Genomic DNA, 27,616 nt, shown 5'->3' with positions numbered 1-27,616 from the left:
TGTTTCTATAAGAGACGTTATTTCCCACTTATAGTTTTATTTTTTTGTTTATAATGTTGTCCTGGTTTACCGGGGATATCTTTAGTAGCTCTGACATTTTTTGGGAAGTGGGTTGTGAGTCGTAGGTTTTGTGGGTTGAAAGTCGTGGGCTTTGTGGTCATCTGGACCTGAACCCAACCATATCTCATATCCTTACAGCTCTATACATCTGAGCTCATCCATGATTTCATGCCTGACCTCCTCCAACGTCTTGTATTCTCCCTGGGTAAACCCCAACCCAAAGAAAAGCCCGTTGACGAATCCGGAAGATGCCAACACAAAACTAAGAGCGCATAGTCCCACCCTTACCCAGACCGCCCCATCCATTTTTACAACGGCAAACACCAACCACACCGCAAGAGCAACAGATACTACCATGTATGCAACCCTCCGGTTTCTCTCGTGCGGAATTCTCCGCTTCTGGTAGTCGCTAATAGCCCCGGAAAACTGGTGGTACGTTTCTCTCTGGATCGCCCGCCTCATTTTTGCCTTTGTCGCAGTTTCCACCTCCGTCTCGCCAAACACACACTTGATCGTATACGCAAAGTGGTCCAGGTAGGACTCCTCCACGCCTGGGATCAAACTGACAAACTTAACCTTGGCATCGGTAATCTCCAAATTGTGGCTGGTCAACACGTAATCAAGTCTCCAGGCCTCCTCCACCGAGAGCTTTCTTGCCCACGTGTTCAACGTGGAGTCGCACGTCACGCAACCGACGTCGATTTGCTCTTGAGGAGTCATTCCCTTAATATCCCCGATGTCCTCCTCAGCCATCTTCTTGAACTTTAACCACGAGTCGTTGAGCATGCACCGCTTGGTGATCAAGTTATAGGGTAAGGAGTTTGGGGTGGAGTTCAAATCTCCGAGCACCATAACCGCCCGCTGGGGCGCGGCCATAAAGTTCACCAACTTGGTGAGATCCCATACTTGGCACGTCCGATGGCACAAATAGTTTGCATCATGGGACACGTCGTGACTGTAGGGCCCGTGTAGATGGGTGTTGAGAACCGCAATCTCCCGGGATTCGTCAAGCTTTAGCACCGCTACAGCCACCCCTTTCCCGGTATACCAGTCGCCTGTAATAACAGCAGAGGGTCTCCCGTTTATGGGAAACGCGTGAAAAAAGGTCTCCTTAATGGGGTACTTGGAGAGAATGGCCAAGCCTGGACCAAGGAGCTTTCCCGAGTAGAAGTAGCGGCGGTACGGGTACTTTGCGGCACATGTCTGACTGATATACTCCCAATCCGCGAGCACCCACAACTCCTGTAATGCTACAATATCGTACTCCTCCTCAGAGTCGTTGGTGGGGTTGCTGAGTCGATTGCCAATCGCGTGGAGCCGCTGTTCGCGAAGCGGCGTGATATACTTTATACCCCAGGTATTTAGTGTCAACGCTCTAATTTCGGCCATTGTGTTGCAGATCGATTTAACAATCGTCACGAAATAGCCCGGAGCTGGCCTATATATATCACGTTACGATCCATACGGCTCTAATTTAATGCATGTGACCTGCGCGCAGGGGTTAAAGTCAACCCGGCGGAGATAGCACGTTACGTCATAGCTGCGACATAAATAGGATGGCTCCTGAGTTCAACCTTGTCCATCAAAAGGACTGTGTTATAGGTAGGGCATTGGTCCATATCTACGCCTGACGGTATTTAATTTTCGTTACATTGGTTAGAATTATAGACAGCTCTGTTAAAGGTCGCAGTACTCATCGCGTGTCACTGAAGGCCCCCGGCTCACCCGGATCTTCCCCTCGTCTGGAGTGACGTGATACGGTTATCCTTATCGTTTTTGGGATCACCCCCACCCTCTTCTTGATTATATAGCTAGCGTATAAAGCCATCGGCAATATTCTCTTAACTAGCATTCGCAATTATCCACATACATCCCCTATTTCAAAAGCTGTAGGCTATCGATGCCGGGAGATATAGATAACAAAGGTGAGTAATATTCACCACATAACCCGATTATGTAGTAATCAACCCCAAGCGGCGGATATAACTCAGTGAAGGTCCAACGTGTCGCATTGAGCCAATCAAAAGGCCACTGGTCGCTTAACTAAAGCCTCTATTGTGGCGTACCCATTAATCGACAAAGCATCATTTTGCTGCAGTCTTCTGCATCGAAATTTGCCTGGCGGGATTTGAGCCCTCTCCCGGTACATTTACTCCGCACCCAATACATACCGCACGTACCGCGCCTCGTCTTGCACCTCCATCTTAACCTCCTCCAACGCACGGTTCTCGCTTCGGGTGAAAAGCCCACCAAAGAGAATCCCGTTGACAAAACCCGTGAGAACTAGCACGATCACAAGCAAGATGAAGAAAATTACCGACCACGGCGCAATGATGGCAATGAACGTAATCCCAACGAGAATACCAACCACAATCATCAACGACGACACCATGTGGAGAAGCCGCCAGTTGCGCTGGAACGGAAGCGTGGCGGCTTGGTACTTGGTCAAAACCTCCAAAAACTCCGTGTACGTGTCGAGTTGAGCGAGCATCTGCGGGGCTGAAGCCACAGGCTCGGCAAACTCACACACGATGGAGTAGGCAAAATGGTCCAGATACGACACCTTTAGCAGCGGAATCAACTCTGTGAACCGCACGGATGCATCCACCGTGGCCAAGTTCTCGCTCGTCAACACGTAGTCCAAGCGACAAGCCTCGTCAAGCTGCCTGGTGGCCCTCCAGGTGTTGAGCTGAGAATCGCACGTGATGCCAAGCTGTGAAATCTGCTCTTCTGGCGACATATTGCCAACCTCCGCATCCTCCTCGATCCCCTTGTACTGCAACCACGAGTCTTGGAGGTTGGTATTTTTCACGAGCAACTTGTGGGGCAACGAGTTGGGTCTGGAGTTGAGATCACCCACTACAATGATTCCGCGGTCTTTGGAACGTAAGAATTTGATGAACTTCGAAAAGTCCCACGCCTGGCACGCTCGATGGCAGAGATAATTCGCGTCGCTGAGCGAGTTGTGGCTGTACGGGGCGTGCATGTGCGAGTTGAGTACCGCCAACTCGCGGTCGCCCACCTGTACAATTGTCACGGCAATACTCTTTCCAACGTACCAGTCGCCACGCCAGAAGGCAGAGGGCCGACCGTTGATGGGAAACCGATAGAGAAACGTCTCTTTAATGGGGTGTTTGGACAAGATGCACAACCCAGGCCCCGCTAGAATCCCCGATTTGAAGAACCGCGAGAACGGATACTTCTGTTGGCACTTGGCCTGAATATAGTCCCAGTCCTGCTCTACCCATACCTCCTGTAGTGCCACAATGTCGTAGTCATCCTCGGGGCTCTGACCGGCAAGGCGCTCCGCAATGGCGCGGAGCCGCGGTCCCCGGAGCTTGGACACATATTTCAAGCCCCACGTATTGAAGGTGAGAAGTTTGATCCGAGGGGACTCGGTTGACGGTGATTTGGAAGTAGTATCCATGGTAGACATCGTAAAGGGTAGGTTACGAGAGACTACAGAGTGGCTGGCGCGTTTTGATATGACACGAGCGCTGGTCCTGACACAACGGTTAGATTTGCGTGCGGCGCATGGGGCGATGCGCAGTGAAAATCCTTTGGTGTATTGGGTATGAGTTTATGTTTGAGACTAACTCTTTCTGTTGATAGACACCACACATTAAGTAAGGTTAGATTTGATAGTTGGCTTTTTTTTTGCTAGCTTAGTGTTTTGTTGGATAATTTGGGTTTTCTCTCCTGTTTTTTTGTTTTTTTTGTTTTTTTGTTTTTTTCCATTACAAGATCAACTAGCAGTCTGTACAATCGCAAAACTTTACAGTACCTCAATCTGATCACTGATAGCTTCCTTTTAGAGGCTTACGATGCTTGAATAATAATCAAACCTCTTTTACCAAGGTATGGACCGGTAGATTTGACGGAACGCGCCACTTCAACTATTGTCCCAGGTTCTTGGCAGAAGCCAATGCAACAAACTCCCGACTCATACACTGGCCTCCGAAATCACTGCTTCAGAAGACAAACCACTTTTTAAAGCTCAGCATAGGAAGACTTATCCCACCCTACTGTGTTCCATAAATAGACCATATTTTGATGTCTATTAGCTCTTTGAGCATAATGTTCGTGTAACCAAATGGAGTTGGGATAAAAACTGTAACGCTCTAATCATTCTTGAGGATATACCGGAAATGATGAATCCCGGTAATTGGTCAAACTTTAGGTAGCTGCAACTTAGACTAGGGTGTTATCGTAAAATAAACTAATGATAAAGCACGTGGTGCCGTAGAAAACTCTCTGACTGGCATAGAAATATCCTATGGATAAAATCCAATGGACATCTATCGCAAGCTCTAGAATATGCCCGGGAAGCCGCAATACGCATTCTACAGCCCGGCATCATCCCTTTTTTTCACCTAATTCTAACGTTATCGTTCAATCCTGGGGTACCCCACTCTCTAATATTTCTAGCTTCCGCGGACCAATCTCGGCTATTACCGCATCCTTGCTGCTCGGCGTTCTGTATGCTCTTAAATAGCCGGCTCACGCTCCGCCGAATCTCAGGGACTACGCACCAGGCACGTGATTTTTCAAGTGCAATTTCCGCCGAGTCCCTGCCGCGTCTTGGCAAATGAATCTGCATCAAAAATGAACCCGCATTATTAAAGTATCCTTGATAGATTAAAGCTCTTCACACGAATCTTGGGTCTGTTGTCTCCGACTCCTCTGCGATGCGCTATCATTGTAATGGCAATCTCCTCCCGGCTCTCGGTAGTACTGGCGCTTACATTCGTACGACTGGAAACCATAGACTATTAGCCAAGACTTTCGGGCTAACTCATTCACATCACATGGATAATCCGCCGCCCAGCCTTTAGTGACAGGAAAACGTGCCACGCCAGCACACGGCATTTCTTGGCTGGGGAATATCGCCGTGGTGCTGTTGGACCGCAGCTCGTAAAAGTTTATGCGGGCAAAACATGTACCACTTGGGCCATGTTATAATATGGAAGTCTCTGGGTGCCCAGTCTATGCAACGGGATATGTTCTGGCGCCTCTTTTATGCAAGCTGTGAGTCTGCTCCACCGGTTTGCGGACATGTGTTTTAGGTCCCCAAATCGAAGGCACGAGACTGGAGCGTGATCCAAGATAACCAGACCTCTTGGTAACATTCGTACATTTGCCAGCGGCACAGCATTCTCTGGGAAATATCAGGTCCCTGACGGCAGACTGTGGTAACTCTAATCAGCCAAGTCTCTTGGCAGTCAGAAGGTTGCTTTGTGTCGTCACGCTCAGCAGATAAGGACTGTTTTTTTTTTTTCTTCCCCCGCAGCGCAGATATCAGCTGGTGTTCGGGCTTGTAGATGGTGGTATATATGGTAGAGACTTCCCGTATCAAAGCCCCCTATGCTGTTCTCAGACACTTGAACTCAAATACAACCATGGAGAAAACTGATACTGCCGAAAAGGCGGTTCATGAAAACGAACTTGCCATGACCTATATCAGCAACGATGCCTCCACAGAGGTAGAAGGCGACGAAGGCAGATACCCTACCGGTGAGGAAATGAAAGCCTTGCGCCACGTTTCGGAAACGATTCCGTTGTCTTGCTGGCTAGTTGCCGTTGTGGAGTTGTGCGAACGTTTTGCCTACTACGGGTTGTCGGGCCCGTTCCAGAACTACATGCAAAACGGTCCAGATGACGTCCCAGCTGGTATCTTGAACTTGGGGAACCAGGGTGCCACCGCCTTGTCCTACTTCTTCCAATTCTGGTGCTACCTCACCCCGATCTTCGGTGCCTGGGTTTCTGACACCTACTGGGGTAAGTACAAGTCCATCTTTGTGTTCTGTCTTATCTACTTTGTGGGGATTTTCATCTTGTTCATCACCTCCATTCCATCCATTACCAGCCCATCGATCGCTCTCGGCGGCTACGCAACAGCGATCGTCATCATCGGTATCGGCACCGGTGGTGTCAAGTCCAACGTCTCTCCGTTGATTGCCGACCAGATTCCAAAGACCAAGCCGAGAATCCACATCTTGCCCAAGACCGGCGAACGCGTCATCTTGGACCCCGCTGTGACCACCCAGAACGTATTCATGTTCTTCTACTTGATGATCAACATCGGCTCCCTTTCCGTTATTGCCACCACCCAGTTGGAGATGCACAAGGGTTTCTGGGCCGCGTACCTCTTGCCGTTGTGCTTCTTCGTCATTGGCGTTGTGGTTTTGGCGCTTGGGAAAAACCAATACGTCAAGACCCCGCCCTCCAGCACCGTTATCGCTGACAGTTTCCACATCATCTGGATTGGTGTCAGAAACAAGTTCAGCTTCGACACCGCCAAGCCAAGCAACAGTCCAGACAAGGGCTATCACTGGAACGACCACTTTGTCGACGAGGTCAAGAGAGCCATAGTTGCCTGTAAGGTGTTTTGTTTCTACCCAATCTATTGGGTGGTGTACGGCCAGATGGTGAACAACTTTGTTTCCCAGGCCGGTACCATGGAGTTGCACGGGTTGCCGAACGACATCTTGCAGGCCATTAACTCCATCACCATTATTTTGTTCATCCCAATCATGGAGAGATTTATCTATCCGTTTATCAGACGCTACACTCCATTCAGGGCCATCACCAGAATCACCTTTGGGTTTTTCTTTGCCTCTAGTTCCATGGTCTACGCCGCCGTCTTGCAGCACTATATCTACCAGGCCGGTCCGTGTTACGACAACCCAATGAAGTGCGCTGCCTCTGATGGTAAGATCCCAAACCACGTCCACATTGCCACCCAGGTTCCAGCCTACGTCTTGATCGCTCTTTCGGAAATCTTTGCTTCCATCACTGGTTTGGAGTACGCCTACACCAAGGCCCCAGTCAGCATGAAGTCCTTCATCATGTCCATGTTTTTGGTCACCAACGCCTTCGGCTCTGCCTTGGGGATTGCCTTGTCACCTACCGCAGAACACCCTAAGTTGGTCTGGACTTACACCGGCTTGGCCACCTCCTGCTTCATTGCCGGCTGCTGCTTCTGGCTTTGCTACCACCACTACAACGCTAGAGAAGACGAGCTTAACGCGTTGGAGTATACCAAGGAAGCTGGTGATATCCGTGAGGTGGACGAAGACCACTTTAACAGCGCCGAGCTTATTCCATTCAAGTCGGCCAAGAGCTTGTAAGACACTTGGATGCTTAGGGTCATTATGTTAGTTTATTAATAGCTTGTTTTAAACAGCCTTGTAGGCGAGGCTGCCATTTTTCCAGACGATAGCAGTGGTCAATATAGGATATTTCTTGGTACCACTAGTGGCAATCTGAAAAGGCACTACCTATGGCCCGTATTCTGCTTAAAAGCCTCCAATGCACCAGTTCATTACCTATGGTTTGCTACCATATGATCACTGTTTGAGCCTCACCTCGCATTGACGGCTCAGTGCACCTATATCATTCCCCTCCCAAGCCTATCGCAATATAATACATTAAACGCCTATTAAATCGTACAGGTTCTTTGCTCGCTCGGCTATTCACTCTCCTCCTCCTCCCTCTCCCTCTCCTTCTTCATCCGGGCAATCGCCACCAACGGCGCCAACGATGCCACCTCGTCTGCCTCCTGGATAAAGTAATTCCCAAGCAACTCCTCGGCATCGCCCCTATTCTCCGTGTTCACCTGCAAACACCGGCTCAAAAACCGCTTCAAGTCCATCGACAACAACTCCGGCTCCTTGAGCTCTGGCGTCCCGTTCGTCGCGATCAAGTAGAGCGCCCGCAACGGCGTTTCGTTCATATATGGCGGCTCGCATTCAATCATCTCAATCGCCATGATCCCAAGCGACCAGATGTCCACCTTCGGCCCATAACTCTTCCGCGTGACAATCTCCGGCGCCATCCAGTACGGCGTCCCGACCATGGTGTTCCGCCTCAAATTCACCTCATTAATCTGCGCGCAAAATCCGAAATCCGTGAGTTTAATGTTCCCGTCCATCGCGAGCAACACGTTGTCAGACTTGATATCACGATGAATCACCCCCTGAGAGTGCAAAAACTTCAAGCCCCTAAGCGTTTCGCGGCATACAGCCCCAATCTGCCCCTCAGTCATCGCGGAGTGCACCAAAACGTCGGTGAGCGACCCACCCTCCATGTATTCCATGACAACCCAGAGCTCGTCGCGGATAAGGTAGGAGTCGATAAAGTTGACAATGTTCTCCTGGTGCGACGCCTTCATAACCAAGATTTCGTTGATAATGAGCTCTTTTTTTGGCTGTTCTTCGAGGTTCATTTGTTTGATCGCGACACAGTTGTTGGTGCCGCGTTCGTAGGCCGTGTAGACCCCGCCGGAGGCGCCCTGGCCGATTTTCACGAGGCCGTGGTAGACTTTCCGGGGATCTCCAGGCGTGCAGATCTGCGCAAGCTTTGCATACACCTGCTGCGCGCGCGCGCGCTTCTCCTCACGCTTCTTCGCGCTCGCGAGTGCGACTGCACGCGGGTCGCGCATCGGCTTTGGCTCCGGCGCGTCCAGCGCGGCCAGTGCGTCCGACGTTCTTGGTTCCGGCGCGGCCTCTGGGATTTGCTCCACCTGCGGTTTTCTTGCCGGCGGTACGGGCGGCGCCCGTGTAGACTTTGGAAGCTGGCCCTGCGACTGCGACCGCGGCAACGGCGCTGGCACCCGCACGGGCGCACGCACCGAGTTCGACCGGAACGTGCCTGCGACGGGCGTACTCGGCGCCGACGGCGGCTTGGGCGCACGACGTGTCGGGATAAACGCGCCATCCGTCTGGTGTGAGTGCGCCACTGGCGACGGCGGGAGTGGCGGCGTCGCGGCTACGGGCGACAGGATCTGCAGGCTGAGCGAGTAGCTCAGATTGAGCTTGCCACCGTGCGCGAACTTGCGGAACGCCGCATCCTCGCCCGTGGTGCTGTCCTGGTAGAAGGCGACCACGTCCATGACGGCCTGTGGGTTCTGCTCCTGCTCCTGGCGCGAAATCCCGGACGCGCTCAAGAGCCGGTTCCATTCGGCTGGGAGCCCGGTAAACTCGCCGGTTTGGCTGTCGAAGCCGACGTGCGCGACGTGTTTCGCGTTGAACGGCGTGGAGATCTTGACAGACGGGGTACGCTCAAGAGGAGTCTCACTGGTGCCACGCATGGAGCCAACGAGGGAGGAAAGCACTCCGCGGACGCGGCCACCGGACTTGCGCCGCCAGAGGGATTTGGATTTGGGCGAGAGGGGTGGGGCTGCAGGTGAGACCGGAGTAAGGCCTGAGGCAGAGCCAAGGCTAGCGGACGGGGCAAAGCCAGAGGCTGGGGCGACCCCCGGAACCGAACCGATGCTAGATGCCGCAGCGCGCGTCGGGGTTCGCGGCGAAGCACCCTGAGACTTCTGGGGCGTCTGCGGCATCTGTGGTGTCTGCACCGAGAACACGCTGTCGCGCGAGTCCTCATACGACTGCGTGCGCACGCTGCTGAATGGAATGGCGAGCTGCTCACTGTTGCGCGCGCGCAGGTGGATAACGGTGCCGTTACTGACGTCACGGAACAGATACGTATCAACCTTGGTGGCACGCGACGGGCTGGCGACAGACGCCTGCAGCACCTCGGCCTCCTCGCTACTATTGTCGGAGAGCGGTGCCGAATCGAGAAAATCGCTACGGCGATTCTCAAAGGGCGTGCTAAAAGCATTGGCTGGATCATTGCGAGGAGCTGTATGGGTCACGTCACGGACATCCGACTGGTCGCCACTTGCGTTGCGGTGTGTCTCATGGGCTACTGGGCTTGCTGCACGAATTTTGTACGGATGGCCCATCTGGGCCTCGAGAGCGCCGTAGCTCGCCGATGACAGCCGGCTCGGACCAAGACTCTTGGTAGAAGCACTGGCAACCGACGGCCTGCGGCTGTTGGACGACTCGACGAAGCTGGCAACCAACAGACTGGAGGGATTCAGGCTCTCCTCCACAGGACCCCCAGTCGGCATTGTCGCCGTGACGGCGAACAGATCAGCAAGTTTGGGGGTGTCAATCACCGCAGGCGTGCCGAGCGCAACCGTACCAGTCACTGGAGTTTTTGGGGTAGTAAGAGCTCTAGGAGTGCCAATAGGAGTGATAGCAACAGGAGTGATATCAACAGGAGCGCCTATAGAAGTAGGAGCCTTTGTGTCAATAGTAGAAGCCTTTGGAGTGGCAATCAATGCTGGATTGGCAACTGGGGTGCCGATGAAAGTTGAATGGGCAGTTGGGGTTCCAAAAGGCGTGCCGGCTGTTTCACTGGCTGCATTTCCAGAGCCAATGGAGCTGCTTGGGGATCTATAGGCCATCAGAGGCCTTACAGGAGCTAATATATTCGACAGTTTCTCATAGAGGTCTCTGACCGGCGTCTCGAGCGACTTTCCGGAGATGGAACGGACCTTGAATGTTGAAGTAAAGGGAATAATTCGCTCAGGAATGTCTTTGTCGAGGAGGCGTTGTTCATCTTGAGTCAAGCGACGAAGCTGCTGATCAGTGACGGATTCCACAGAAGGCTGGAGCTGCGGCTGCTGAAAGCGGAACGGCTCTTCTGCTTGAAGGCCTTCTCTCTCCTCGGCTGGTCCATGGGGTTTCTCTGAGAATAGGAATCTCTCTGTGGGTTGTGACTCACTCTGTCTTACTTCGGTTGTTTCCTGGTTAGATTCTTCTTCAAGTCCCGGTTGTTCCTCCTCTCGTTCAGCTTCAGCTGTTTCTTGTCTCTCTTCAAGTCTCTGCAGCTCTTTCTCTCGTTCAGCTTCATACCTCGCAATTCGTTCGGCCTCAAGTTTGTGGAGTCGTTGTTGTTCGAGCATTAAATAGAGTCTTTTTTCTTCCGCTTCTTCGGCTAACTTTGCTTTAGATTCTTCGGCTAACTTTGCTTTAGATTCTTCGGCTAACTTTGCTTTAGATTCTTCGGCTAACTTTGCTTTAGATTCTTCGGCTAGCCTTGCTTTAGATTCCTCAGCTAGCCTTGCTTTGGATTCCTCAGCTAACCTTGCTTTGGACTCGTTCGCCTTGTCTTCGGCCAATTGTGCTTCAGCTAGCTTCGCTTCGGTAGATTCCTCAAACGTCCGAGCAAACGGCAAGCCGGTGATGGTGGGCGGCGCGAGCGACGAATGACCGGGTTGAGTATCCACAGATGAATCCTTGGCCAAATGGCCCAGTACGGAATCTGAAAAATTGGTACCCGATTGAGTCTCTGGTTTCACCGCCACCGTCTCAGGCAAGTGGCCGCTCCGGTCGTACATGGAAGACGAGTAGCTCTGGTTGGGATCTGAGGTGTGGGACTCTGAGTGATTTGTATGACTGGGTTCGGTAGCAGGGAGCGACTCTGAAGCTTGAATAGTATCAGGCAAAGAGGGATCAGAAAGGCCAGTTGTGGCATCATAATACCCAGAGACCGCACGAATGGGTTCCGAATGCTTAGAGACCGCACGAATGGATTCCGACTGCCCAGAGACTGCGCGAATGAGCTCTGGGTAACCAGAGAAAGAAGCAACTTGGACAGGCTCGGCGTCAACCATAGTCTGCGAGTGTGGAGCTGGTACAGGGTTTCGGTTTGGCGACGGCACAGGCTTTACTGAAAGATCGTTCATGGTCCCGTCGAGCCCGCTCGCCAGCTTCGCCAGCTTCTTTTTCTTCTTCTTTTTCGGCACCTTTATCGGCGAGCTCCCGGTCAGAGTCAGCAGGGGGCTACGCATCGCCCGAACCTGTTCGAGGCGCTCGCGGAAGCTCGCGGGGCTCATATCTGTATTCACGGGGGGGTCCGCATGCGGCGAATCAAGCGAGTATTCGTCGCTATCCGTCTCCGTCTCCGTCTCTGTCTCGGACTCAGACTCAGACTCAGTCGTTTCGCTCTCTGAGTAGTAGATCGTGCCGACGGCGTGGGTGGTTGGGAGAAGCTCAAGCTGCCCGACGTTCTCGCCCGCAACACTACCCGGTGACGGCACGGGCGACGCGAGCGGCTCACTGGCTCGCGGAACCCGCGGCGACGGCGAGTTTGTATCCTTCTCCTGTTGCAAAAAAAAGTTGCGAGTCTCGGCAAACGAGCTTTTGTGCGAGTTACTGGGGCTATTTGTCAGTCTTTCAGCGCGGAACGCCGACGACAACGTTGGCGGCGTCAATTCGCTGTCAAAATTGGACATTTTGTGTTTATGTTTGTGGGTTGAAATCAATGACTGATTGATCGTTTATCTTTTAGCCGTTTGTTGTCGGGAAAAACTGGAAATATAGGCGTCATGGGGGTGGGATACAGACCATGTGCTGGATTCGCGCGCGAATGAACGCGCACATGGTGCTTGCTAATTCGCACGGAATGAGAACCGCAGCATGCATGCAAACCACTTGTACCTACATACGTTCGGGGGGAGGGGTGAAGATGGCTCAAATGTTTGTGGATAACTGGTGCTGAGAGGGTGTTAGAGGGTTGTGTATTCCATCATTATTCAGCCATGTAGCGTCCTTGCATAACGGTGTAATTCACAGTCTGACTTTCAGGTCAGTCATACAATGTTGTAGGCGTAAGCTAAGGTCGTACGGCTTATATCCCTGTCCCATGGCCTTAGGCAAGCGGTTATATGGGTTTACTGTGGAATTTCATTGTATGTGAGGGCTCAGGTGGTACGCCAGGGGGTGAATGGTGGGTGCTTGGCCCTGTGCATGAAGGGCAATGAGATCTTTGGTAGCCATCAGAAGGCAGAAATCCTTCTCCCATCCTTTGAAGCAGGGGAAATGGCTCATGCTATAAAGCGCCATTCGGGGGTTTACAGAGTAGATAAAAGACAGAAATCTGGGACCGTAAAGACATACAATAGGTGTTGATGCAGGAAAGGCGTACCTAGGGTAGCCAGAGTGAACTTATAGCTCGTGTTTTTTTGAGCCTTGATTATAAATCTATTGTTGGGTGTTTGTTTCGCTATACTCTCGATTTAGTCTAGAAATTAGTGTGTATTTGCAGCAAGCTCCAACAATCTGATTTCACTCTTGCTACATGTGCTTAGGTATCAGGCGGCTGTTGCACGACTGGTTATGAAAACGTAAAGCACTCAAATCATATTTGTATTATTTTCTGAGACCTGGGTAGCGTTCTGTTTCAAGCAGGCTTTTAGGTAAATTTTAGGCTGGGAAAGACGTCGCAAAGACCTAGTACGTTAGAGGAGTCGTTCCATGTATTTCGTGCTAAAATTCACAGAGAAAAGACCCTGCACGAAGGCCTACAGACTTCCATTCAAGTCCCAGAGATTCCGATTCAGCCAACGTGGGATGAAGGATGCCCCAGGGCCAATGAAAATATAGAGATGACACGGACAGAAATCGAAAGCTCTACCATTGAGCCACCGCACCTTATCTGCAAATAATGACCAAAAGTGCCCGTACCGGTTTTTGAGGGTGCAAAAATAGCGCTAAACCTCTAGAATAAAGGCTACTAGGCATAATTTGTCAAAATATTTCTTTCTGGAGTTTTTGCTAAGCGCGTGGACATTGTACGCAAAAGTTTTCAGTCTTTTTCATGTGCTAATCCAAGACGCCTAGAAACAAGACGCGTTTGCTTAGAAGGACTTCCCGGCCAATATATAAAATCGAAAGGTTGTGTTGGGTAATGGATTTGTTGCCTGCAATTGTAAGTCTCTATATGTATAGATAAGTTCAGTCAGAGAAATTACATATAAGCTATTATGCAGGCTTTTCTACTTTACAAGTTTGGGTATGAATCGATTCCCTGAATGTATACGCAAATTTCGCACTCAATTGGAATCCCGAAAATAGTGCCCGAAAGCTAGTCCTGGTATGCATCCTTGTATTATCCTGTTATGCATCCTTGTATTATCCTGTTATGCATCCTGGTATGCATCCTGGTATGCATCCTGGTACTATCCCGATATGTACCCTGGTACTATCCCGGTATGCTCCATAGTGTTATCCTGATAATATCCTGATATTCAGCCTAACATTCTGAAACCCTCGTCTCGCATTTCCTAACCTGCATATTACCAATTCTAAAAATAGTCCCGATCCCGATTTCTCGAAAATCCCGAAATCCTTATCGGCCTTCTGCTGCACTGAGTACCCAGACGATCGACCGGACTCTGAATCCCGGATTGACTCTGACCCTCGGCCTTGCCACGTACCGGCTCGTTACGCTTATCGCTGATTATTCATAAATAGCCTCTCAGCTATATTTATTGATAAATATCTTGACCGATATTGGCTAAAAGATACTCAACATCCCATGTTGAACCAAGACCTCAATAGTATTGATCAGATAAGATTCAATTCATACTAAGACAAAAATATCTTGGTAATTGTTGTTGAGGAAGCTCATTTGCGCCAGTCTGGAGTTATCCTTTCCGGTGAAAAGGCCCACGGCATTAATATACATTATATTGTTGCCAAACGCAATAAACGCATTACGGTAAACCAAAGACCCAGAACCAGAGGCTAAATATTGCCAGGTGATGTCATTGGCGTGGAAAGTGCCGACAATAGGGAGACCCTTTAACTGCTGGGAGAGAAACGTGTATCTGGAAACATCCGGTGTGTGGTTTAACATAAATCTTCTCGGAGCCTGGAAAACCACGTCACCAAATAAAGACACAACTCTCTTATTCTGAGGCGACAACATATTCAAGAACTGATCCGACAAGGAGGAAGACATCCCAGGAAACACATTACTAACATACGATCTCACTTCAGCTTCGGTAGTCACGTTCAAGGTGGTGAGGGAAAAAATAGTTCCTTCATCTTCTTGATCACCAAGGTACCGCTGAATTCGAACCCGCCACTAAAAATCCAGAACATTACCGGCAACTTGGCGGTAGAAGAGATACCCCTCTTTCTGTACACATTGAGAGTCAAGCAATCCTCGGATTGGGGATGATTGCATTGAACAACGGGGTTTGCATCACCAAGCTCAAAACGTCTTGTGGTAAGACACCGAGGATTCCCGACCCTATGTTCATTTGGGGATATGACGGACCGTATGCAGTGGTCTGTAAGCCGTTCAAGCTCCCGGTGTACGTCTGGGGCGGCTTGAATTTTAAGAGCCCGACCGGCGGAGCCGCAAACGGAATACCCAAGTAGGATTCAAGGTTACTAAGGAATTCTTAGTTACCGGTGATGGTGTCGCCGTCAGGAAATTGAACTTGGGGACCCAGGTCGTAGACAGACAACACCAACGCCAAAAATTGAAGAGTAAATCCCAAATTGGCTAAAGCTAATTTCATTATGAGGATAGGTTTCCATTCCTCTGGTACTTTTCTATTTCTAGGAATCATTTTTGAGAAGGGTAGCACATTTTATACTCTATTTGGAATTTTTGAAGCGTCAGAGTCTAGCGAGTGTAAGACCAACGTATTCTGCGGTAGGGTAGGTGAACAATTTTTGTGGGTTTACCCATCATTTTGTGCAATATCATCCATCAAAGCTATGTAAACATCGATCATGCATATGAGCCTTTTTATCTTTATAAGCTAAAGACAATAGTTGTAAAACAGCTAGCGCTGATACCGCTAATGGTTCCCTTGGTTGCTTTACCCAGTTTCTCGTACAAAATTTATAAAACTTAGCTCGGCTATTGACAGGGGTGTAGCTTGCTTCAAGGTATGTTTTAAGTTGCCAGATTCCTAATTGGGATGGAGTTCTCGACTCCCTAAAAGCATACATGGGCTTAGGCGGCCCGTGCGTTAGTGGTAATTATGGTCATCTACGTGTACCCTAGTGTTGGTGCAGAGAGGGAAGATATCTGTTTTAGAAAGCGCTTCGAAGTTCATAGTGCGCAGAAAATCCCTCTGGGGACTGTAGTTTGTATACACATATCAATCAACCCTGAGAAAATATGTACCCTTGGCATCGTATCCCAACATTACATGCATTATATTTCGCGGCACCGTTTAGTCCGTACGGTTTGTCAAACCCTGCATAAACTTTGACACATGCAAGGAACCGAAAGAGACGAGATACGAACAATGGATAGCCTATATGTGACTTTAACGGTGTCAGCTTTGGCTGACCCAAACACCAATATAGTAGACGTAGAACCACATGTGAACATGGCCTAAGGAGTCTCTAATTTGCGGAGAGGGGATGCTGCAGGAGTAATTACCATTTCCTATGTCAAAGCCTTCAAAGAGTGGGGCTACGGGCCCTCCATTCATGGAAGACCACTAGTAATATATTCATAAAAGGAAAGAGTCGATCTGAATAAGCTATCTGCGTCCGATAGCTCCGCTAAGTAAGCAGCTAAAACCTGTTGAAGCCCTACATGTTATTATTAGCATGGCACGCAAGTGTCGACTCTCCAGGCTCTTATCGATTATTGTATTAAAGGTTATTTAATCCTGCAGGTTTCATTCACGGGTATACGACAAACATTGTTGTGTTTCATGGTTGCACTAAATCAATAATCAAGGTTATTTTTCAGTACAGCAGGGAGCGGCACAGACTTAACTAGAGGAAAGTCGATTTATCTTAGTGGTTGTGTTCAGTTGGAAGAGCGGTAGACTGAGGTTTCAAAGATCCAGAACTTGATTAACCGGGTTTGACCTTTTTTTTTCCTTTATCAACATTTAAATGGGTTAGTATACCTTAAACTACATTAAACCAAGTTTAGGCGTTAGCCTTAATATTCTCTAGTTTTACACTTGTGGAGCTAGGCTTTAAGAGATCATTTTCCAACTACTCTCCCCGAATTGCTAAACTACAAACCATCTGGGCAATTTAAACATACCATTGAGCTGTAAACTTCCACTTGACTCATTTATATGACTGGAAAAAAAGAAAGAGAAAGAAGCCTCCGATACCGGGAGTCGAACCCGGGTTTGCTCGGTGAAAGCGAACCGTGCTAGCCGTTACACTATATCGGAAGAAGCGTTAGAAATGAAGGGATGGCTATTGCTGCACGTGCCTGATCATGGGGAGATCACAATAAGGAGTTGTTCACTAATGCGCCGTATACTTACCCTAGGTGTTACAAATCAAGGATATTACCTGTGGAGTTAGTCTTTATTAGAGTAGATAGATACTATATATAGTTCTTGTTCACTCCCCCTGAACATAATCTCCATTGCTGAAAGTGGACATGCGTCAATAGATCTATATATGATTGTATCTGTAAGTTCAATCTCAATATATATGAATTAAATTTTAACGTTACGTTTTGCTATTTTCTTCTCGCTCTACATTCCATCTAATGTCCTCTCTATATTACGGTATGTACAATGCGACGCGAGAGTCTATGTGTCGTGAATGTGTGGGCAGCCGGCATCTATCGGCAGACACCGTACCACCCCAAGAGCTCGCAAGCTCCTGCCTCCTCGCATGCTCGCTGGCTAGTTCGCAGCCGCTTCCAACCCCTCCTTATACTCCGTCACGGCCGCCAATCTCTTCTGCACACCGTTCTGCGCGGCTCTGGACAAGACCCCCACGATCAAGTCCGTGCATCTGACGGAGTCGTCGTTGGCTGGGATAGGGTACGTACACATACGCGGGTCCATGTCCGTATCAATCACACAGATCGATGGCACCTTGCTCAACAAGGTCTCAGTCAAACACGGCATGTTCTCCTCCGGGTTCAACACAATTACCAAGTCCGGCTTGATCAAGCGCGACTTTTCCACCTCGTCCAATGATCTGGCGGTCGGCTTATCGGCCATATCCACCTCGCAGCGCTCCCATCTGCCGGAAATCTCGATACAGTTGGTGATGGTACCCGGGATCCATCTCTTGGCAACGTAGTAGCCGTTGGACCTCTTGGCCGCCAATTCAAGCGACTTCTTCTGCCCGTCACGCGTCCCAACGTACACAATCACACCACCCTTCTCGGCAATACCCTCCACAACTTTACAGGCACGCTTCAAATAGGTCAAGGTCTGGTTGAGATCAATGATCATCAAGTCTTTGTGGCGGCCGTAGATGAACGGCTGGGTGTGCACGGACCACAAGGATGCAACGTGGCCCAAGTGGGCACCGGCCGCCATTAAAGAGGCTATAGACGTCTCCTGGAGGCTTTTGGCCCTGTAGGCATCGTCATTCGGGTTGTAGACATTTTCCAATTCGGCGCCCAAATTCGCAGAGTTGCGCTTGAAGTACAAGTTTCTGAGGTACAACTCCTGGGGGGAGAATTCCTCACTAGCTGGGGTCGCTACGAGGTTGGGGAACTCGTACGCCTGGTTCTTGAACTGTTTCTTCTGCTCCTTGTTCAAGCTGACGGTGGCCTTTCTGACCTTTTCTCTCTCGTTCTGCGTCTGCTTCTCCAACGCCTGCTGTGAGAAGTACGAGTACAACTTGGCCGCTTCCTGGTACAATTCATCCTTCTTGGCCGCCTTGATCTTCGCGTCGGCTGGCGAAAGCGGGAGTGGATCCTGCTTCAAGAAGTAGTCGGTCGCGATAGTAGGGAACTCGGTGTGCTGTTTGTTCATGGCCGCCTGGACCTTGGTCACACGCAAGCTATCCGCGGAAAGGAACCGCACGTGGGTTCCCACGCTCTTCACGGTGGCTCTGGATAACATGACGATAGAGGCGGAGGTTGTTGGATAGGGTGAGATGGTGGGTGCATTTTGATCAATGTGAATTTTTCACCCGATCTGGAGGGTTACCCGGATGGCATGTGCACGACCGCGAGAAAAACCAAGTGTAACCCATGCTTATGCAAACAGATCTTTGTGCGTATCGGCAAAGCGCCAAAATATATAGCGAGGGTTGTACAAGTGTTTCAATAAATCCCGGTGCCAAAATCCTGGTGCTCAAAATCCTGGTGCTCAAAATCCTTGAGCTTAGAAATCAGCCAGGTCATGGTGATAAATTTGAAATGGATAATCGACTCTTTTTTTTTCAGTGAAGGTGAGAAGTGAGGTGTAGCTCATTAGACAGACGGTATGTGTAGAGACTTTTGGTCGAGATGAAACAATATTCCCTAGTAATTGAACTGGAAATAATAATAATAATAATAATAATAATAATAATAATAATAATAATAATAATAATAATAATAATAATAATAATAATAATAAAGCGAGTTGATAAGAAAACTAAGCTGTATAAGCGAATCTGTGTTTTATATAGGATTCTCGGGAAGGGCGCGTAACAGCAAAATACAACCTATGCAAAATGTCAGAGAGGGGATGGAGCATGTGATATACTTGAGGCTAATGCAGGTTCTCTAATATGGTTTTACCTAGCCAAGTTGAGCGATACATGGACTTCAAGTGAAGCAAGAGATTTATAAAAGAGCGGTAGAGAGCGACCTGGACCATAGCACATTCATTAAAATAAGATTCAAGCGCTGAAGTGATTGAGAACCCGCAGTGGAAATATATACAATCTTTAGCCTCCAAGATTTAGCTGTTGTATGGCCACATTAAGAAATCCCGTGAATATCACGCTTTATTGGATAAATAATATCGCCTGCTTGTCCTCATACCTCCCAACAAAATCTCCAATACTGTGTCGGAGGGCCAAATTTTGAAAATTTTACACCTTCCGCTAAAAGGTCCAGACCAAACGAAGTTTGCCGTCACTTATCATGAACTCTTTAACCTAGAATTCTACTCGATTCTTTAGTCAGCATTCGACACGTCATAACAAAGCCCAGATGTTTAGTCAATTTCTTGCTCATAAGCCATCAATGAACTCACAATCCTATCAGATATCATTCACCCCGGTACACCCCAAGTCTGTCCATCTCCCTTGGTCATTTACTGTCCAAAACAGCGAGCCGTTACCTCCCCCAAGGTAATACCCTTTGTCACCCCAGCGTTTTGCAAAGCCCAAGCACCATCCTTGAATGGAAGTAGCGGTAGCATCACACTGCACATCTCTGACTCTACCCCACACTCCACCACCCTCACACCTGGCACCGTGTTTAGTTTGGTCAAAAGAAACAAAAGAGACTTTGCGTTAAAGTGCTGCTTTCGAAATCGAAACATCCCTGGAAGCACAACCTCTTCGGGCGTGTCCTCACAAATGGCGTCACCAAACGCACAGAACAACTCAAGCATCCCCACCACCGCCAACTGGGGGCACGGGCCCCCTTGGGCCTTTAGTAAGTAATCAGCAAGAAACGCCTGTAGGGCAAAGAAATTGTCAACCAAAACCACTTCGCTGCAGGTCAACCTGTGTAGCGTCTGGAGGCTCGGAGAATCGAGTTGGTGCAACCCCTTGTAGTTGGCGCTGTCAAACACAACTACAATCTCCCCTTGCAGCGGTATCGTGTGTGCGTGTTGTTTTATAAACTCTGAGAAGCTACCGTAACGGTCTATCTTCATAACGTGGAGAAGAAGCAATGCTTTGCAGTTCAAACGCCTCTGCGTCTCCACAAATTATGTGGTTCAGGTATGCAGGATAGCTCAGCACCTACGTCATGGAAAGCTAGAAGCGTCGAGTTCCGCCTCAGTGCGACAATTGCACAAAGATGCCCGTTCTACGGGAACCCTAATATTAAGCTTATACCGTTAAATAAGATTTGCTCCCCCCTCCGCGTAACCTCCTAGTAAACCTTTCACCATAGCTTAGTACACAAGGCCCGCCTCGACTTCTCCAAGGGCGCTCCCTTTGAGCTCGTAGGCCAACACAAAGTAGTCTGTATACGTGACATACAACACAAACCGCAAATGGTTAATCTTCTTGACTGTCAACCCCACAATAGACCGGTATCCATTTTCCCGTTTGCACAACTTCTCGGTATTTGGAAACAAGTGTTCCGGACGCATCCCCTTGATACCGCGGAAATCGGTGAGCCGGAAGATGGAAACCAACCCAGTCTGGGTAGCTATCACCACACACGACAACTCCGGCACAATCTCTACAAGCGAAATTCGGTTTGTGCCTTCAATTCTGCGGAGGACGGAAGCAAAGACAGACCTGGGAAACACGGGCGTGGCTCCGGAGGTGGCGGTGGTGTAGAGATTGTCACCGTTACGGAGGCTCACACCCTCCTCTGTGGTGACAACAATAAACATGTCCTTTAGCACCGGGTATTCCAGGGTCTGCTGTCTCTTGGCGAGATAAAAGTCATCAAAAACCTTGCGGCTTCGTCTGACGTTTTCCGTGAGTTTGGAATCAGATAGCTCCTCGCATACTTTGTTGCCCCAGAGCAGAATCGTCTGAGTGGGGCACAAGCGGCCCGCGAGGCCCAAATCACTCGTCACACACGGATTGCAGTCATCCCCTAAGATCTCATTCTCAGCGTCAATCGTTGCGAGGAGAGCTGTTTCATCTGCGCTCCAATCGCCGTTCACCTCCCAGAGCGACGCAACAGACAAAAACCACAGACACTGAAAAACATTGGCAGACCAGCACATGGAAGACTCAGTGGCCCGCGAGACGATAAAGGGATCCTGAAACAAAACCTGCGGCGCTTGCACCTCGCTTCGCCGGACCAACACCCCACCCCGCTTCGCCACGCAGAGAGACGGGTCTCTGAGACTGATAAAGTTCATATACTCTGCCAAAATGGGCTTCTTCTCAACAGCTGTTTTCTTATAGGCAAACTCCATGATTATCACCTCGCCGGCGATCGTGCAACAGGTGACGTATACCTTGTTCAGACGCGCTTTGCTCTTCACGAACGAAACATAAGGGACGTTACTGGTCAACGGCTCTGACCGGACGAAATAGAAGTTCCCCGTATCGAGCTGGCAGGGCTCGAAGAGGAAGAGAGACACTCTCCGGGAGTTGTCACTCACCACAATCAAGTTCTCCTCGTCGTACAAGTCAACGCCCCAAACAGACGCCTTCAGGATGATGAGAAAGTCCGGCACTACCACACCGTCGCGGTTGGAGGGGGTAAACATCTCCCGGTTGATGGTCTCCAAGTACCAGAGCAACACCTTCCCGTCGTCTTTGGCCACCACAAGCAGATCCTTTCCTCGCCACCGGCCGAGCTTCAAGTAGTTGACCGTGTGGGGATCGAACGGACGCGTAGCACCCTGGCGGTCGAGATCGGTGGTGTGGTTGATCGTCAAGCCCGGTTGTGTGGTTGCGACAGCCAAGCGCTTTACGGAGAACTTAAAGACCGGCTCCCTTGCGATTACATCGTCTTGGCCGTACTCGTGGATGTGAATAAGCGTTTCTGAGGCCATAATGAACCAGTTGAAACCCGATGAGGGGTCTGTTGCGGCCGTCTTGTTCATCTTGTAGGGATCTGGAGGACAACTAGGGTCACTGGTGAGAAGGTGAGACGACCCGAGGTGCTTGAGTTTGATGTGGTTGGGGTAAGTTTCCGCAACCGGCGTGTTGGTGAGCAAGAAATCGCCAGCATCCTGGATAAAGTCCAGTTGGGAGTACGGTTTCGGCTTGGGGGTCTTGTAACCGACATCCCAGCTGGAAACCGCATTGGTCGAGTGACTGTCCGCACCGGGGTCTGTCCTTTCGGATCTTCTGTCCTGTTTATACGAAAACAAAAAGTCAAGGTCTGGGAAGTACGGCTGTATTTGTGGCTCAGGTTTTACAAAAGCCGATCTGGTCAAACGTAAAGTGATGCTTGTGCGGAACCTCTTATCCAATTGGTAGTCCTGGTCCATGTACTCATCTCTTGCGGACACCATGCTTTCTTCCTCTAAATCGTGGTATCCAAACTCTGAACCGAGAGAAGAGTCAGAGTCGGGTTCAAGGCCGGATTCAGACTCATACGGATAGCTTTGTCCAAAAATGCTCGCAAAAGCCTCGTTCACCTGGGAAACAGCCCTGGAAGCTACCGGAGGTGGTCCACTAAACGTTGAGCGCTCCATAATACTCGCAAGGCTATAATGGGGTCTCACAAAGTCATTTCTATCGGGGGTGGTAGTCTCCGGGTCTTCGGCTGAGCTAGGGTCATTTTCCTCTGGGCCTTCTGTTGACAAGGGGGAAAGCCCAGCCATCCTTCTAAGTGGTCTAACTCTGGTGGGGGTAGAAATGTGAGTTCTTCCAGGGAGCTCAGTCAATGGCTCCCTGAGCCCGTGGGTAGTCCCTGTGGCAAGCGAAGGGACTCCCTCAATCGCAACTTCTCTCTCACGGGACGCACGGATCTGGCCCCGAAACGGAGTTTCTGTGCTAATAGATTCTTGTCCGGTAGACGGCGGAACCAATCCTACCGCCAGGGTAAGAAGTATATGACTGACCGTTCTTAGCACATCCATATCCTGGGCTGCCGTGGGGCTGTATCCGGAAAGCTCCGGTACAGGACGATCGGGGTACGCTTCATCCTTTTCGTCGTCTGAAGAGCCCGAACCGCTTCTAGAGTAATCACATGCTGAACTTCTATGCTTAACCTTCTTCCGCCGAAGATTAGTGTCCCTTGACTCAAAAAAGTCCCGGCAACAGTACTTTTTGTCTAACCGGTGGAGCAATTCTGGGTACGCATTCAAAGAGATATCTGGGTTCCGATGCATCGCCTTATACGCGACATTCTTCACGCTGTCAAAAAACTCTTGCAACTCAACCTTGGTCGGACCTTTGGAGTCCTGGCTCAATAATACCAGAATCATCTCATCGACAACCGGATGACAGAGCGTCTCCAACCCGTCAGAATTGTCGTTTGCTTCTGGTCTTTTGTTTCTCAGCATCACATCGTTGTAAGAGCTCTCCAAAAACTTGAACTGTGGAAGAAGCTGTCTCTGGATCCCTCTCAGTGCCAAGAGCCTCTGGAATTGGGCCTGATGGGCGGTGTCCATGACTGAGAGCTCAGTCTGTAGCACCATAGGCAGTCAGGGCAACAAATACTATATCAGCAATGTAGGAAGTAAGATTAGATGCCTAAAGGTGGAATAAAACTCTGAGCTGATCTACACGCCAGAAACACAAGCCTTTTGGAGTGTCCCGTATAGAAGATGGGGATCCTGCAGCAATTCAGTACTCTCTCACGTGAGCGATGATAGCCAACGTTTATCACGTGCACGGCTCAGTCTGAGGCCACCATGAACAAACTACAGTGAACATTGCCATATCCTTGCTCCGTTTAAGCAAATACGAAAAATTCTGTTAGTGTACGATTGAGCTCAAAGTAGTAAGGAGAAACATACCTGGTCTATGTATGGGTACTCGCAGGAGTTGCAGGGCATGGAGGAACCTCAACTACAGCGGTAAAAGTCGGTGTTTCAGAAATCCAAACAGTCAGCTAGATTTTGCTTTGTATTCTCTATATGTTTGAGAATTTTCAAGGCATTTGGGAAAATCAGCCAAAATCATTACATTTCACGGAAAAGGCCAAAATGAGGTTGAAACGCCTGCAGTCTGGTAGGAAGTGTATATATCACGTGATGATAAAGCCGTTTTACGAACAACATTTCCAACGGGCTTCGCATCCAGAATAAGCGGAAGGATAGTTCTATCCCATCCATGACTCTTATTTAAGGGGCCTGGAATTATTGGAATCTCCTAAATTAAGGTTACAGGACCTTGGAGAGATGAATGTTCTAGGGGCTCTGCGTTTCTAACAAATTACCTGCGAAATTCCCAGATTGTGGTAAGCGGGAGGGACAGACTGTATTTTTCTATATTTTTCTATATTTCTCTATATTTCCTCTATCTTTTTCTGTATCTTCTCTATTATTCTCTGTATCTTCTCTATTATTCTCTGTATCTTCCCTATCCTTCTCTGTACCTTTCTCAGTCCCTTTCTCAGCCCCTTAGCCCTTTAGCACCTATCACTGGCACCCAGAACTTTGTCATATAAATCCACGCATACCAGCATTTTCCGCCTCGTCGTGACTGCACGCTTCCCGATCTGTCAACGAAAAGTTTTATTCTTAGCATAATTTGTTGAAAACAGAAAAAAGTATTGTTATACTAAAGATGCCCGACTCTCTGAAAGGCAGACTCAAAATTTGCCTATAGTGTTTGGGCTGATCTCTTGTCGATGAGTAACCTCTTTCAGGTCCTTTAGCCATTCACGGCCACAGAATCAATGTTCCCTAAATCATCCAGATCGAAAATTAAACCATAAAGACGGTTTGGCTAGACAGTTTAGATGAGATGCGATAACTAGCCATTGTGATTCGGTACCATGTCCCTGGCAATTCGCGGCAGTCCGATGTGGCGGTACTCGCTTGTTTACATCTCTTACCAAATCGGGCGCGACCTGCAGGAAAGATCCCCAGTAAAAACTATACCAAAAAAAAAACAGATCAACAACCACGTCAGAGATCCGGATCCCAGTGCTCCTTCGAAAGCTGTTAGACCACCACTACACAAACACAGCCCAGGCGATACGTCTCTCCTATTGAGTACCTTTACAATTTCTTTTGGGCAAATCCAGACATGTCCACTGATATTGACATGACGGGCTCGCCCACTGCCAACGCCTCCTTCGGGTCGCCTCCGCGCCAGGGTGAGACGCCATCCAAGCCGCCAACCGCGCACCAGTTTGCTTTCGAGCGTGCACGCACGCGCACCGTATACCCCTCCTTCACGTCGCCCATCCGCCAGCAATTTGACTTCGAGGCTGGCCAGCCCGAACAGCTCGACGACGACTTTTCCAAGTTCATTCAGGGCAAGTACTCGCGCAAGCTCTCCACCAAGGTGTTGGACGAGTTGAATGACCGAGCCGCGGATAAGCTCATCAGCTCCAGCTTAAAGCTCTCGCCGGTGCGGAGCAACGTGAGGGGCAACTATCTCGCGAATAAGCGTGCTAGTAGATTGAACGCCAACACCGGAAGGAGAAAGTCATCGCATCGGTACTCCCTTACACATGTATCGGGGTTCAGCAAAATGGAGAGTATAGACTCACACTACTCCGCGGCGCGCGCACCTCACTCGGAGGCGCCGATGTGCGATGACCCTAACGCGCGTGGCAAAAACACGCGCGTGTACGCGACGCCCGCGCGCACGGAAATCGTTATGGACATCGACCCCATTGAAACCAGTAGTGACAAACGTGATAGCAGCATGCGAATTGAATCCGTGACAAAAAGACGGCGGACGCTCTTGGGCAGCCAAGAGGTGACCCCAAAGGGACCCCATGCCGAACACAGCTCCGACTCCTTTGTCTCCACGCCAAAAGTCGGCGAGGTCAGACATACAGGTATGTCTGGGGAGTTGCAGAAGGTGTTGACGTTGAAAAACAGCCCACTCCACGCAACCAACAAGGAGCGAAAACCGGTCCGGCTGCCCGAGGTCTTGCGACAGCAGCAGCGCCAACACGAGACAATGCGACAGACCAACTCGCGGCTCGGGTTTCGCAGCCGGATCCGGCCGCAGGCACCAGCCAAACTGCATACAAACTTCGCCTCCTTCTCATCCTCGTCGTTTCTAGCCAAAATTACCAGATCCACCACCTCCTCCTCCTTGAAAGCAGCGCCCACCACCGATGTGACCATCTCCCACTCACGAGCCGATCTCTCGTCGTCCCCACCCCGCCGGCCCGAAGAAAGGCTGCTCAATGCGAAAAAATCATACGGAACGTTGAACAAAACGGGTATTCCCAGATCCACCTCCACTGCCAGCATCACCAGACCGTTGCCCATCGCCAAGTCCGTCACTGCCCACACACAGGCACTGGCTGTCAAGCAAATGGAAAAACCAAAAATCTTTCCCAGATCGCGTCCAGAGGAAGCTAGTGGGGTGCCAAGGTCGCAAGCAGCCCCCTTTGGCGTGCTCCCGAGATCGCAAACCACGCATTTTGGCTCGCAGCTTCCGCGGTCTACCTCCACCAGATCCATCAGCGATCCTGTTCCCAGATCCACTGACCTGGTTTCCCGATCTATTGAGTCGGCTTCTATCAAGAGACCGTTGCGGTCATCCAGGTCCATTGCCGACTTGAAGGCCCCACTGGCTGGTACCGACAGGTTGCGGAAAATGCAGAGTATGCGGGATATCGGCAGTGCCGCTGTGCGGCCAGCGTGGCGATAATTTTGGGTTTGGGTTTGGTTTTCTGTTCTTATGCCTGCTAAATGTATGTTTTGTACACAATGCATCGATTGTTTGGGTAAAATAGGAAAATAAGCTATTTTAATATAGGCCTTGCCAGAGTCCATCTGTATTTGTTCAAAACAGCGAAAATAGATGAGGTAGATCGGGTGGTACATCTGCCAATAGGGTAACGAAATGCACCGTAAGTTACATAGTGGGCATATGCATATCGCCTACATGTCCGATGTGCTATAGCATTATACCTCTATATCTAAACCCGTCACCTTTCAGGGTGATTTTCTGGTTCTTTTCATACCACTACACAATATGCATTCCCTTTCCCAATCACTTAATAATCACCAAGCATCCGTCACGTGCTCTAAGCATGTGATGAGGGTCTGGCACGGCCATGTATAAAGTAATTGGATCAAATGGTACAGCTCCACACTCGGTGGCATTTCTCTACGTTGTACCTGTTTGATATATACCAAACTTGTTTACAGCCCACGGTGCTTTACCCGTAAATAATCAGCACCCACTGATGCGTATGCTTACATTCTGATAACGTAGTAAGACAGGATTTCTACCGAGCGCTATCGCCCCACCCCCAACACGGCTGACCATGAATTTACACCCCTCAAAAATACCATACCATAATATGAATATACAACCTTTTACAGTCCATTATAATAAATATGGATACACCCTGGAAATCTCGTCTATCTGCTTGCCGACAGCCTCCGAACTCCGGGCTTCCCGTCTATCATTATCACGTGCCGATCGCAACTCACGTC

The 27,616-nt window shown here is 49.6% G+C and overlaps 9 protein-coding genes and 1 non-coding gene across 10 annotated transcripts; 2 read left to right on the top strand and 8 right to left on the bottom strand.

The window, feature by feature from the left end:
- Positions 1–192: 192 nt before the first annotated feature.
- On the bottom strand, positions 193–1,449 carry BABINDRAFT_7888 (uncharacterized protein; the record flags this gene model as incomplete). Its single annotated transcript, XM_019132695.1, has 1 exon — positions 193–1,449. One exon carries the CDS (start codon positions 1,447–1,449, stop codon positions 193–195), a length of 1,257 nt encoding a protein of 418 aa, XP_018985786.1.
- A 611-nt stretch (positions 1,450–2,060) lies between these two features.
- On the bottom strand, positions 2,061–3,514 carry BABINDRAFT_133825 (uncharacterized protein). Its single transcript, XM_019127078.1, has one exon. The coding sequence runs from the start codon at positions 3,494–3,496 to the stop codon at positions 2,210–2,212; it is 1,287 nt and encodes a 428-aa protein (XP_018985785.1). The 5' UTR covers positions 3,497–3,514; the 3' UTR covers positions 2,061–2,209.
- Positions 3,515–5,510: 1,996 nt separating this feature from the next.
- BABINDRAFT_35725 (uncharacterized protein) lies at positions 5,511–7,190 on the top strand (the record flags this gene model as incomplete). Its single annotated transcript, XM_019131729.1, has 1 exon — positions 5,511–7,190. The coding sequence occupies one exon, from the start codon at positions 5,511–5,513 to the stop codon at positions 7,188–7,190; it is 1,680 nt and encodes a 559-aa protein (XP_018985784.1).
- Positions 7,191–7,543: 353 nt separating this feature from the next.
- CST20 (mitogen-activated protein kinase kinase kinase kinase) lies at positions 7,544–9,103 on the bottom strand (the record flags this gene model as incomplete). Its single annotated transcript, XM_019131280.1, has 1 exon — positions 7,544–9,103. A coding segment is annotated over one exon (1,560 nt), but the record flags the coding sequence as incomplete, so codon positions are not given.
- Positions 9,104–14,277: 5,174 nt separating this feature from the next.
- Positions 14,278–14,760, bottom strand: BABINDRAFT_35652 (uncharacterized protein; the record flags this gene model as incomplete). Its single annotated transcript, XM_019131726.1, has 1 exon — positions 14,278–14,760. A coding segment is annotated over one exon (483 nt), but the record flags the coding sequence as incomplete, so codon positions are not given.
- A 2,032-nt stretch (positions 14,761–16,792) lies between these two features.
- Positions 16,793–16,864, bottom strand: BABINDRAFT_t181. The gene has a single exon. It is a non-coding gene; the product is annotated as a tRNA-Glu (tRNA).
- Positions 16,865–17,242: 378 nt separating this feature from the next.
- BABINDRAFT_61788 (mitochondrial 37S ribosomal protein uS2m) lies at positions 17,243–18,486 on the bottom strand. Its single transcript, XM_019132376.1, has one exon. The coding sequence runs from the start codon at positions 18,416–18,418 to the stop codon at positions 17,330–17,332; it is 1,089 nt and encodes a 362-aa protein (XP_018985781.1). The 5' UTR covers positions 18,419–18,486; the 3' UTR covers positions 17,243–17,329.
- A 941-nt stretch (positions 18,487–19,427) lies between these two features.
- BABINDRAFT_133785 (uncharacterized protein) lies at positions 19,428–20,391 on the bottom strand. The gene has a single exon (XM_019127077.1). It carries the CDS (start codon positions 20,261–20,263, stop codon positions 19,694–19,696), a length of 570 nt encoding a protein of 189 aa, XP_018985780.1. The 5' UTR covers positions 20,264–20,391; the 3' UTR covers positions 19,428–19,693.
- A 160-nt stretch (positions 20,392–20,551) lies between these two features.
- Positions 20,552–20,821, bottom strand: BABINDRAFT_23230 (uncharacterized protein; the record flags this gene model as incomplete). The annotated part of the gene is made up of 1 exon (XM_019131304.1): positions 20,552–20,821. A coding segment is annotated over one exon (270 nt), but the record flags the coding sequence as incomplete, so codon positions are not given.
- Positions 20,822–25,019: 4,198 nt separating this feature from the next.
- On the top strand, positions 25,020–26,942 carry BABINDRAFT_161386 (uncharacterized protein). The gene has a single exon (XM_019128779.1). It carries the CDS (start codon positions 25,233–25,235, stop codon positions 26,820–26,822), a length of 1,590 nt encoding a protein of 529 aa, XP_018985778.1. The 5' UTR covers positions 25,020–25,232; the 3' UTR covers positions 26,823–26,942.
- The last annotated feature ends 674 nt before the right edge of the window (positions 26,943–27,616 follow it).

This window comes from Babjeviella inositovora (assembly GCF_001661335.1).
Source record: "Babjeviella inositovora NRRL Y-12698 unplaced genomic scaffold BABINscaffold_5, whole genome shotgun sequence".
In the NCBI taxonomy this organism is placed as follows: domain Eukaryota; kingdom Fungi; phylum Ascomycota; class Pichiomycetes; order Serinales; genus Babjeviella; species Babjeviella inositovora.
Note: the sequence above shows the minus strand (reverse complement) of the source record. Positions and strands in the feature narration are given on the sequence as shown.

Coding starts and splice junctions, on each gene's coding strand:
- BABINDRAFT_133825 (XM_019127078.1), bottom strand. CDS start 3,496: ATGTCTACCATGGATACTACTTCCAAATCACCGTCAACCGAGTCCCCT.
- BABINDRAFT_61788 (XM_019132376.1), bottom strand. CDS start 18,418: ATGAACAAACAGCACACCGAGTTCCCTACTATCGCGACCGACTACTTC.
- BABINDRAFT_133785 (XM_019127077.1), bottom strand. CDS start 20,263: ATGAAGATAGACCGTTACGGTAGCTTCTCAGAGTTTATAAAACAACAC.
- BABINDRAFT_161386 (XM_019128779.1), top strand. CDS start 25,233: ATGTCCACTGATATTGACATGACGGGCTCGCCCACTGCCAACGCCTCC.